We start from the raw sequence: 12,634 nt of genomic DNA on the forward strand, positions 1-12,634 counted from the left end.
CAATGTATACACAACGTTTTGATAAAACCTATCAATTGTACAGAATATATAAAAAGAAGAGCAGCTCCCATCCCGGCTTTCGTTTCAACCGGACAAAATGTGAGAAAGAGGTTGTTCCCCAAGTGGTTGGCCAAGCTGGGCCTGCTTTTGGGGATGCGCAGCACAGACATCCCCTATGCACCCCCAGAGTGCAGGCATGCGCGCCCACAAGCAGCTTCTGCTTTTGCTACGGAACCGGGTGGCACAAAAGAGATGTTTCCAGTTCACCTATCACGTTGGGTTTTGAGTTTATTTTAAGGTGGGCAAGGGAGGGGCCTCACAGGGAGGGAGTTGCATATTGTTTCCGTTTCTGAGCTTGTCTGTGATTGTACGCAATGGTGCAGGAAATGGGGGCTGAGGGGGAGGGCTGGCTGAGAGTCCCTTTTCACAGACGAATATGAATGAATTGGATGTTGTGGCCAATCAGTTCACCTTCCATTCTTAAGAGGGGAAATATGGGGGGGGGGACACATCCATCTGGAAAAGAAAGGTCCCCTCGGTTGAAAAATAAAATAAAGCAAGATCTTTGCTCTCAATACAAGACACTTTTCCCAGGGGCAAAGCATTTTATTGTGATATAAATAGGGAGCTTTCTGGGTCTTTAGGCTACTAATACGTACATCAAAATGCCCCCATGAAGAAAACCTCGCGGTCTTCTCTTAAAAGCTGCTTCTCTCGCTTAGGGAAATTTACAGTGTGTGTCAAATGAGGACACGCAAAGCTTATGGAATGTACTTTAAGCATTTTTTTATTTATTATTTATTTTTCAATTAAGGGACAAAATGGGTGAATGAACAGGGTAATGCAGACAACTGCCCGATTTATAAAAATAAAAAAATAAAAAATAAAAATAAAACCCCAAAAACACAGACAGTGGTTTTCCCAATAGAACTTAACAAAGACTAGAACAAAAACCAAAAGAAAAAATACAATAAAGAGCCAGGTTGCCAATGACCTTTGGTCATCTAAATAATAACAATAAAAAAACAATTAAAAAAAACAAAGATCAAATCCAACGCCTCTGTTCTGAACAGAGCGTGTAAGCAATAATAAATAGTGACTTCCATAGTAAAAGATAAAATTTCAAGTTACGACAAACAGCTTTCATTACAGGAATAGAAAAGGCCCATAATAACAAAATATTTTGCATTGCCATATACAAAAAAGGTATCGTATCCAGAGGGGCTCCTCTCTCTCTCGCTCTCTCTGTCTCTCTTGCTCTCTCTCTCTCTCTTTTTAATATGCTTTGCATATGAAATCCTTTCCGATCTAAATATATAAAGCACCATTTAATTTTTCTTTTCTTTTTGGCAATGGAAAAAAAAACCTGCGAAACTTTTTAATTTTTTTTCTTCCTTTTGTTCTAGTTTATTATTATTATTTTTCTCCTTTTACTGCATATGAAGATTTTTATTTTTAAAGATGCTGGAATGTAAAGGGGTAAGAGAAGAAGAAAAAAGGGGACGAAAGAGCACACTACGGAACAAACCAACATCATCACCTTGCATTACTGCATACAATATGGCAGCGGAAAGAAAAGTAACCCCCTTTGATATGTACAACCATCTGCAATGCTCATTTAGTGCGACATTCAAACAGATTCTTTCTCTCTCTTTTTCCCTCCCCACCCTCCCTCCCCTCCCAAAACAGCCATTATATGGCCTCTTATCTGTACAATGTCACACTTTTTCTTCTAAAAAAAATGGTTTTTTTCAAACATACAAATAATTTGCACTATATTATCCTGCCAAATTAAAAAAATATACTGTGGCAGCCTGTTTGTGTGTGTGTGTGTGTGTGTGTGTGTGTGTGTGTGTGTGTTTCCACTACCAAAAAAAGGTACAATGATACCTTTTCTTTCTTTTCTTTTTTTTAAAGAGAAACAAGCAACAGTTAAAAATACAAGCTTCATTATAAATACTATAGTGCCTACTCTAGGTGAACATTAAATTCAAATACCATTCTAGAAATTACAGAAAAAAGAGACCATAAATGTGTTTTTCTTCTTGTTTGTTTGTTTTCTCTTCTTTTTAGCATAGGAACCAACAGGAGTGTGCATTTTCCTATATTTTAAGTACTATATATTCTTAACCCTTTCCCCAATGTATTTATTTTACAACCTGAAGAGTTGTGTATATAACCAAGGCATAGGATTTTCCACTACTGGTTTTCAATGAAGAGCAGGTCTTGTACACCACCAAGACAATGAACCCTAAAATACAAGGTTTTTTCCTCTCCCCTAAATAAAATGAAGTGTTTTTGTTTTTAAAAAAAATCATAACATTTATATTTTAAAAAGTTTTGTACAAAAAAAACCAAACCCATCCTTGCACTGTAGGAGTGAGAGCAATCATTCGTTATTTTTTATATAATTGTACAACCTGTTCCCATTCACAGCGCCGTAACGTTGAGTCCCAGTCATTAAGTCAAGTAAAACGGCAAGCTGGCAGAGTTTTTTTATATGCTCATCATGAGATCATGCTCATATATATATTTTTTTAATTTTTTCATTAATCTTGCAATTTTTCCCTTAAAAGTATAGAGACCTGTAAACTGGGAAAATTGTACAGTGCATTTAAATTGTCCTATCTGAGCAGTCTTAAAAAGTTTTTTTTTTATACTCAACCTGTGTACCTCTGATTAAAGGAAAAAGAGACATACACGACAGGCAGAGTCAAGTGCTATGTGAACATCCAACGGGGCAGATCCTAGCTTAATCATAAAAACAATGAATCCTTTTCCCATGTCAACACAACGAGCACATAGCATATGGTAAAAAGAAACAAAATGAAGTACAACTTTTAGGGAGCACAGACATACACTCTGCTACTCTTTTAAAATTATCTTTCTCTCTTCTTTTTCAGAATGTCACACTTCAAGGCAAATCTTAATAGTTCATAGTTAATCATCATGTCAATATTAGCTTATAACCTGTTCTTAGTTTTAAATGGCAAGCAGTACCACATTGTGCTAATAAATCACTGTATGCTTCTTTTAGTTTGTTTGTTTTTTGCTATGTGTTACACTCAGTAAAACATTATTGCTGGACTGTTTTATATGTCTTTCCCTATATATAGAGAGAGATCAATAGATCGATATGCAGTAGGTATGCATGGTTGTACGTTTCTAATTTGATTGTCAAGTTGACAACCAACTTAACTTGGATATTTACTTATTTTCATTCTTCTTCCTTTTAGGTTTTGTGTCCTTTTGTGTGCCAGAATCACTAAAAGATATTGGTAAAATCTTCCAAACATGAATTTTCTTCCTAGTGTATTTAATCATCTTTCAAGGCCTTCTGCACTTTTCACATTCGTTTTCTTCTTATTTTTTAATCATCAGAATAATGATCAGAATCTCAAAACTGCAAGGGGGCGGGGCGAAGAGAGGGAGACAAGGTACTGGTTGGGTAACAGGATGAGAGAAAGATAATCTGCAATGGTCCCGGGATGTTTTCAACACTCTGGAGGGGAATCAATTTGGGCTGTATACAACTAAGTTATACTCAGAGTAAATCCTCTGAAATCAATGCACTTAAATTAGTCTTGTCCATTCTTTTCAACGGAACTACTCTTAAGTAGGACTAAGATTGTCTACAACCCTTTGAATTAGGTGACTTTGGGCGGAGGTTAGTTGGAACAGGAGTGCATGGGTAGGACCAAATGATGATTAACTAGGACGTATTGGGTTTCCTTTCTTAATTATTTGATTTAGGTAGCCACTGTTGTGAGAAATACAATATAGAGTTATCGGCTAGGTCCTAAAGGACTCGTTTACATTGCCCAGTGCGAAAGTTGAGCTACAAGTTTAGAACAAGTAGGGTTGCCACCAACATGGCTTAAATAGATTCAAGGCACTCGGATTTCCATTTCTTAAACCAAATGATAGTACAAATTTACCTTTTTTCTTTTATGTCCTTATTTTTCAATTAAAGGCCTACTTTTTCCCTTCCCTCCCCCACCACAAGAACAACTGATACGTTAACATCCTTTTAAAGACAGACATTGAGATAACACCGTGGAATTCCCTTTTCCCTTTTCAATGTTATCCATCTGTCCAGAGGGGGTTAATTCAAAGAACATTGCCCCTATACATTTCAGAACAAAACTGTACATGATATGTGTCACAGAATGCACGTAGCATGGATGGTTCTGTTAAAAAATGTTTTCATTATTCTGGTTTTCTCTCCCCCCCCCCTTTCCTGGAACATTACAGGAAACAGGTACATAGCTGTCTGAGTTAGTATTTGGGTGGGTGGGTGGGTATTATCATTTTGTTTGCTCAGCAACCAATCAGGGGACAGATTTTTTTAAAAAAACACAGCCATAACATACCATACATGCTGTCTAATTTTTTTCAAAAAAATTAACAAACATACACAACATGTAAATTATTGCACAAGAGAAAGGCTCAAAGTTTGCGTAGTATTGCCCCCAATACAGATCATGCATTCAAATGGTGAAAACAGAAACGAAAAGAGGAAAAAATAAAAAAATGAAAAATGAAAATGAAAACAGGTGTGCTGGTGACTAGCACTTTCTTAATATCATCCTTAGCTTCCATTATTTTACTCACAAGGGACTAGAAAATCTCTACACCGGGGTGGGGTGGGGGTGGGGTGGGGAGTCGGTTGGGGAAAGGGAGGAGAAGGGGACATGTTAATATACCTCTATTCAGTTTTTATGTCATTATTCAAGACTCGATCACTGTGCCATTTTTTCATGTGTTTTTCCAGGGTACTGTACACGCTAAAAGGCATCTTACAAATTTCACATTTGTAAACGTCCTTCCCCACCTGACCATGCGTTTTCATGTGCCTGGTGAGTTTGCTACTCTGGGCGCACGCGTAGTTACACAGCTCACATTTATAAGGCCTTTCCCCAGTGTGGCTCCTCCTGTGGACAGTGAGGTTACTACAGTTCTTGAAGACTTTCCCACAGTACTCACAAGTGTCGCTGCGTCTGCCCTCTTTTGAACTAGGCCTTCCAGGGCCTGGACCACTAATATGCGGGGTGCTCCCTCCACTTCCTGTACCGCTGCGGCCTGATATCCCTCCATCCATCTCCCCAGGAGGCGTCGAGAAGCGTAAACTTCCGTTTTCAGAGGAGTGTTCAGAGGAGGAAGCAAAAGGCGATTGTCGGGAGTCTCCAAAGTTGAGGAATGGATCTTTTAGCTGCCGAGAGGCAGCGTACCCAGCTAGCCACTGGGAGTAAACATTTTCAGTGTTAGGCATAGCTGTTGCGGGAAGGTCAAACTCCTTTTCAAGTTTGATGCGTTTGGAGAAAGGGCTTAGGGAGCTCGGGCTACCCAAGAGCAGCTTTTTTGACAAACCTCCAGAGGCAGATTCACCAGGGGAACACCCCCGACCATTAATAGCGCCATCGTCGATGCGATCGGATTCACCAGCTACCGAGTCTTCATCGCAAGTGTCTCTATGTACCTCAGATTCGGACAAATGTCCTCGTTTATGTTTCTCTCCAAGGACCTGATGGAAGGCCTCGCTGAAGTGCTGCATGGAGCTCAAAACCATCCCTTGCATGACATCCGGCATGGAGCGGTTCTCATCGACAGACCGGGAGTTGTTCTCATGGTGACGAGCTGCTTCTAGATTAATGCCAAACCCATAGTCTGGCCGTTCATTTTCAGTCAAATCCTCCTCCTCTTCTTCCTCTTCCTCTTCTTCTTCTTCCTCCTCCTCCTCTTCTTCTTCATCCCCGTTTTCTGGAATCATATTGGAATCATTCTCACTCTTAAACTTGGCCACTACGGATTTTAGGGCACTGCTAGCACTGCCAACAAGGTCACTGGTTCCAGGCTCTGGGGAGCTGGCCGTGGAGAGGCCATCGTCAGACTTCACTGTCATTGGGGAGGATTTGTGCATATGGGTTTTCATGTGGCGCTTTAGCTTGCTTGCTTGAGTGCACGCGTGGTCACAAAGGTTGCACTTATAAGGTTTTTCTCCAGTGTGGCTCCGGCGGTGGACAACTAAGTTGCTCTGAAACTTGAAGGTTTTCCCACAAAATTCACAGGACTTGGATTTGACGGGAGGCTGGGAAGGGGGAGGAGCGGGAAGAGGAGGGAGAGGCGGCGTGGCCAGAAAGGGTGGCTTGCTGCCTGGCTGGAATGGTTGCAGTAACCTTTGCATAGGACTGGGCCGGTTCGGTGACAATGGCGGACTAGAGGTGTTTCCAGCTAACTCCCGAAGCCGCCTGGAGAAATCCATTGCTGGGGGCTCCATGGCCATGGGGTTGAGTCGCAGCACCCTGTCAAAGGCACTGGGGTGATGGGTTGCAAGGGCCATTTCTTCAGCACCCAGGCGTTCTATGCGGTGTGGATCCAAGTGATGCCTTGGAGGGGGACTAAACAAAGGTGGCGTGGGAGGGAAGCGCCCTTCTCCGAGACCCGAAGCTTCTCTTGCAACCGATCCGGGTATTCTAAGGAGGTTAAATGGATTATTGTCTGCAATGTGGATCCCGTGGAGCGGTGGCTGTGAAGGGCATTCAGCACCTAGTCCTGATGGGATACCAACCCGCGGTGTTAGGGGGCTTCCGTGGTCACTTTCTAAGTAGATTCTTAATCCATGAGTGTTCTGTGCGTGTTGCAAGAGAAACCAGGCGCTGTTGAATGGCTGTTTACATGTAGTACATGTGTAGCTGCTGGGTTCATCTTTACCTGCAAAAAACAAAACAAAACACCACAGTAGCATCAATGTTTAATAACCAAATAGCTTCCTTAAGATCGTCAGACAAGACCTGCTGCTGGACCAAACCCAAGATCTTTCTAGTCTCCCATCCTGCTTCCCACCATGGCCAATTGGATGCTTCTGGGAAACCCACAAGGCAATAGCCAACTCCAACTGTTGATGATCCCCATGAACTGGCATTCAGTGACAAACTACCTCTGAATATGAAGGTCCCGCTTAGCCATCAAGATAGACCTCTCAACTCTGTGGTTGTGTCTGATCCTTTTCTAAAGCCATCCCCAATCATCTGTCAATCAATTTCATTTGATGACCCCCAAGTTCTAGTATTTCATTTTTCTACATCATAAATAATTTTATAAACCTCTGCTTTATATGTCTGGTATTTGTTGACTGTTTTTACTATTTTTTGCAACTCATTCCTTTCCTCGGAAATAAACTTCAACAATAAGTGCAAACACTTTAACACATAAGCAGATACACTCCACATATAGCTAAGGCCTTGATCCTAGACCAATTTATACCAATGCACATTGTGGCTATAATCCTAAACATAGTTTACTTAAGAGTAAGACCCATTGAGCTCAGTGGGGCATACTGCTATGTAGATATGTATATGATTGCACTGTTATTATTGTTATCTAAAGCCAGAAGTATCAAGTCTCTGGATTTGGAGTAGTCCTGCTATGGTCTCATGGGATTAATCTGATCCATTATTGGAGGATCATAGACACTGTGATCCTAACAGTATTTAACCTATGGGCATTGAATAACTTCAAATTTAGGTACCTCCACTAATTTTTAATTAGATTATTTAAATATACATTTTCTGGCTTACTTCCAAGGAAGTATTTTAGTGCACATGGTTATGGTCTAGTGTTGCAAACCTAATACTTATTTCCAAGTAAATCCTGCTTAAATAAATTATGAAAATACATGCCAAAGATAAGGGTGCATATCTCACAGGATCAGGGCCTAAGCCAATTAATTATATGCCAGTCCTCATTTGCAAGCATGTAATTTTTGTTTTTTTGTTTTTTAAACTTACTCTATAAAAAAGCTTGTTTCAAGCTGTCAGCTGAGAAAATGAAACCTGAAATATATGATATGGTGCAGCCTTTCTTTCTCCAACTGGCTTATGGGTGACCCAAACAAATCTAGATAACCAGATGGCTGGATAGCTAGATAAACATGGATTTGGATAATTTGGATCCAACATCTGGCTAAGAAACTAGCTGAATATCCAAATTTAGAGGGGCTAAATAGCAGAAACCTACAGGAGCCATCTTGTTTTTCTTTAAAATGCTTAAGACTGCAAATGTCATTTTGAAATGCAGCTATATATCTGAAATTTGATATATCTATCTACTGTATAAGTAACAATTTATTTTAACCAGTATCACATGGTCCCCCTTCCTGTTATCCTGATAACAACCATGTGACTGGCCCGTGGCCGGCCAATAAGCAGGCATGCCAACTCTTGGGGGCTGAAGGCACCTTGGTCCCCTCAATATTTGTTTTAGGAGGGGCGGGCCCCCTCAGTCTTCAGGCAGCCCTATGCACATGTGATGTTGCACACCGCAGGTCCAGTGGCCGGCTCCTCCAGAGTACTCAGCCTTCCACAATGCGCATGACATCGCACCCGTGCAACAGCACTGGGCCCTCCCAAACTTGGGGGCAACCTCACATCTCTGGCTGTGGGATTTGAACTTTGCCCTACACAGTATTAAGTCTAGTCTGCTACCCCACACTGAACCCCTTGGTGTACTGTAATTTAAATATCACCTAGCAGAGCTGGCTCAATACATTTAGCAGCCTGAGGCAAGGACGAGATGGTCCTCCCACCCTGCTTTCTGGACTTGCAGTTAACTCTTACTTCAGCACTGGTGATTGGTCAGCATCCTCCACCACACCTGAGGGCAACACACTAACATAGGGGGTAGAGGATATCCAATGCCTCACCTCTGTTGCCTGAGGCAGCTACCTCACTCTGCCTAATTGTAGGACTGGCCTGTCAACTAGCGAGTGCTACAACTGGGACTGGGAAGGTGGAAGCCAGGCACGTCAACAGTAAGCAGAGGACGAGCTTCTAGTTTTGTTCCCATCCTCCTCCCTGCACAGCTAGCTGAGGACAGACCAAGGTTAGGCAGAAGTGCCCCCATTTGCCCTAATGGACCAGTATCCATTGTTCTATTGCTTGAACTTGTGACTGCAACCAGTTGTGCACTCTAGTTAAGCCCTAAACTTCATAGTGAATCTCAGTCACCCCATATGCTACAGAATTACCCACTAGTTTGTACCATCAATCCTACACACATCGGTGGAAGGTGGTGGTTGTTGTTTGCCATCTACTTGTTGAGTCTAGTCCCTTGACAGAAAAGGGCAGTGATGCTTATACTCTTTAGTTTTCCCTTGCAAATAGTCAGGTAGCTTGGACCAACAACGGTTCTTTGTACCCCCTTGGTAGTTGCCCCCTTGGGAATCCCTGGTGCTGTCATTCCCAAGAGCAACTCCACATTTTATACTGCAATTCTGCTACACCTGCAGCAGACACATATCCATAAATGGCTTGTACACATATGTGGGAGCCCTGATGCACGGACACAGAGATGCTTAAGGGCACCTGCCTGAAGAACACAGCATTTATGTGCTCACTGAAGGAAACACTGCTTCTCCCATTAGGAACAGGACTGTCACATTCAGTGCAGTTCTGCCAGGCCAGAGATGAGGAAACCATGACCCTCCATCAACACCATCCAGTTTTGCCAATGGTTGGGCATGATGGGAAATGCAGTCCAACAAATGGGGAAGGACTGTAGTTTGATAAGAGAGGATGCCAAAGGTACTTTGGAAGCAAGGAAATATCTCTCTATCTATGAGGTTTTGGAATGGGTGCTGCTGAAGCTAAATGGACCAACTGTCTGATCAATATGAAGCAGCATCATGTGAATTGTGGAGAGAAAAAAACTGTAAAAGGGATAAATCCTTATTGTTCTCTTTCAGTGGTCTGTTTCCACCAAAAACAATGGGGGGCATTGAAAGGACAGCAAAAATTGGCATAAATAAATATCTTAGCAGCTAATTGTGACATTAACAAACCATTTTGAAAATGCAGAAACTGCTGAGCTTTTCCTGGGAATTCATAGGGGCGGGCACACACACACACACACACAAGTGTATTTATATATACTGTACTAGTCTTTGAACAAGCAAGGCTTACAATGGTATTTGACTGTCTGCTGATCTTCTAGGCTGACCTGTGATTTACTTTACGGCGGTGTTTATAATCTCACTCAATATAACCCACTTGTGGGCAAATCTTTTTTACAAGATTAGACAGTAGATGCCAAAATTAGGTTTCCAAACATATGCCTAATGTACGTGCGGGTAGAGAGGAGGGAGGGTAGTATGAAGTGGATGGGTTTTGAAAGAAAAACGCTGAAGTCCCCCTATCAAGTGATCTTCATTGTTCTTGTTTTCCTCCTCACTTCAAAGAAGGAGAAGAAAAAGCTTTATAAGGGGGATTTTCATTATACAATGTGTTGAATAAATGACTTTGGAAAATGACAGGCAGGCAGCTTTACAGTTATGTCTACTGCGACTCACACAGAGCCCCCCCCCAACCCCTGCTCTAGCTTCAGGTTTCTCTATTATTATACATTTAGTCTGACAATCTGAATTGGGAGAGAGGGAGAGAGAGAGAGAGAGAGAAAGAGAGAGAGAGAGAGAAAGAGAGAGAGAGAGAGAGAGAGAGAGAGAGATTGGAGGGAGGAAGAAAAAGAGAGATTCAGCCATCTCTGGCAGGTGTTTAACATTTTGGTTGCTTTAAAGGAAACCCTTTGGAATAATATTTAACATTTCATTCTTCTGCCAATGCCAGCTTTTTAATGAACCTGTGATGTTTAGCGCAGGGTGCTGAAGACGGCAGCAGATAAATACGTAAATCTTCTGGAAAAAGGAAAACTCAATTGGGCATGCAGATTTCTGAACGCTTATTTGTGGGCTCTGGGTGAGGGTCCAGAGAGGACAAACTGGGGTGGGGAAGGCAATAGGGAAGTAAAAGCAGTTGGCAATGTGGATAGTTTTCATTTCATTTTGCTGTTATAAACTAGAAGCTTTTTATAAAAACTGTAGCAAGTGATGCTATCACCCTCTGGTCTGCTTAACAATGCAACACACCCCTGCTTTGCTAGTTTATGTATTAGGTCAGTGGAAATAGCACTGTATCTTATAATGAGGATACAACATAACAGTTTTTGTAATTGCATTTTAGCATTCCCATCAACTAGATATTCTGGATCAGAAGGGCAGCTGGTATAATCATAATGTCAATGAGAAAGGCTGTTACGGCAGAGAGTAAAGATTACATGGAGGGGGGGAGCAGCTTTGAAACTGGTAATTATTACAAGTCCACTAATAGCAAATGATGCATTGCAGTTTCACCATATAATCTGTATTTCATTCAGCTCCTTGTTGGGGCAGCAGATTATATTACAGCGCTCACAATGCCAAAATTTTCTAACCTACAGTCATCAATAAAAGCCTTACGTCCCATAATTTGGTAAATGACTTTCTTCATAACATCTTCAACTGTTGTAAAGGCTAGAATCGATTTCTTACAGGGGGGGGGAGAAGGCTTCATTTATTTACTGGAGTATAAAATGTAATATTTTTCTTCATTTGCTCAGATGAAAAACAAGTTTCCACTTTTACCATGTATGGTGAGCGGGGGGGGGGGGGGAGAGAAAGAGAGAAAGAGAGAGAGAAAAAGAAAGAGAGAGAGAGAGAGAGAGAGAGAAAATGCAAGGCAAGAAAGACAGTTAAAATCCATGAGTGATTTACCTCCTGCTTTGAAGAAACACAATTTCTAATTTGTCTATTAGTACTTGATTAATTATGAAAGCTATTGACTGACCATTTTACCTCCTGGAGATTTTTTTAACAGTTGATGCAAGATTGCTGATGCATTAAGGATTGGAAGGAGGGGTCCAGCTAGGAAGGGCAAATTTAACAATAAGTGAGCGAGCTTCTGCTCAGGACAAGGCAAAGCGGCAATATTTTGTTTGTAGCAATGGACACCGTCCAAACTCAACCCTTCATACAATAGATACCCTTTCCCAGCTGTTTTTCCGCCTGTGGGCAATGTAAAAAGTGACTATACAACTTAGAGTCTCCCTGTTTCCCTCCCCTCTCCCCATGAACTTGTGGCGTCAGCTTACTGCAATGGCATGAGGGTCCCTCCCCAACCCCAGCCATTCAACAGAAAAGGTTGTGTGACTGCTTCCTAAACCCCCTAGTTTAGGAAGAGGAGTGGACATCTTTACAGAAGATAAAGCTATAAGCACCACGGCGAAGTTCTATCTCCACTGCCAGAGGCAGTATGCTTCTGAATATGTGCTGGGAATCACAAACAGGAAGAGGGTTGCTGCACTCAGGCAGTATCAAAATTTGTGAATATGTGGACCCAATCTGGAGCTCTCTTGCATTTCGGAGGTTCTGCCCCCAAACCTTGTTATTCAGGGTAGAGTTGCTCCTGAAAGCCTAGGTAGGAGAGCATGCACACTTATGCACATCATGTGTATGTCCCTCCCTCCCACATTCCTCCTCTCTTCATCTGCTTGCAACCATCTGGGCATAAAAGCTGCAAACACAAAGGCCTACACAAAGGCTGCTCCAAGAGAGGATTGGGGAGAAGCACCATAGGTGGTTGCAAGACAAGCAACCCGCCCATGTTCTCCCTCCTTCTGCTTCTGAGTCACAAACAAACTCAAATGCAACAGCCTCAGTTTAAGGGATGTTGATCCCTTAACCATGTTGACCAGAGACATGGCTCTGCATACTTCATTGTTGCATGGAAGCGCAGGGGGAAAAAGCATAGATTGTGGTAAGCGGACA

The 12,634-nt window shown here is 41.9% G+C and overlaps 1 protein-coding gene across 2 annotated transcripts in view; it reads right to left on the reverse strand.

The window, feature by feature from the left end:
* The window catches only part of BCL11A (BCL11 transcription factor A), a 164,471-nt gene that overhangs the window by 14,158 nt on the left and 137,679 nt on the right, over positions 1 to 12,634 (reverse strand). Inside the window, exon 3 of one of the 2 annotated variants that reach the window (XM_060273146.1) lies at positions 4,987 to 6,711. In XM_060273146.1, the coding sequence (XP_060129129.1) occupies positions 4,987 to 6,711 (1,725 nt within the window). Of the gene's footprint in view, positions 1 to 1,658; positions 6,712 to 12,634 lie in introns of those variants that run through there. The other variant, XM_035110916.2, reaches the window with a different exon arrangement.

This window comes from Zootoca vivipara, chromosome 3, assembly GCF_963506605.1.
Source record: "Zootoca vivipara chromosome 3, rZooViv1.1, whole genome shotgun sequence".
NCBI lineage: Eukaryota > Metazoa > Chordata > Lepidosauria > Squamata > Lacertidae > Zootoca > Zootoca vivipara.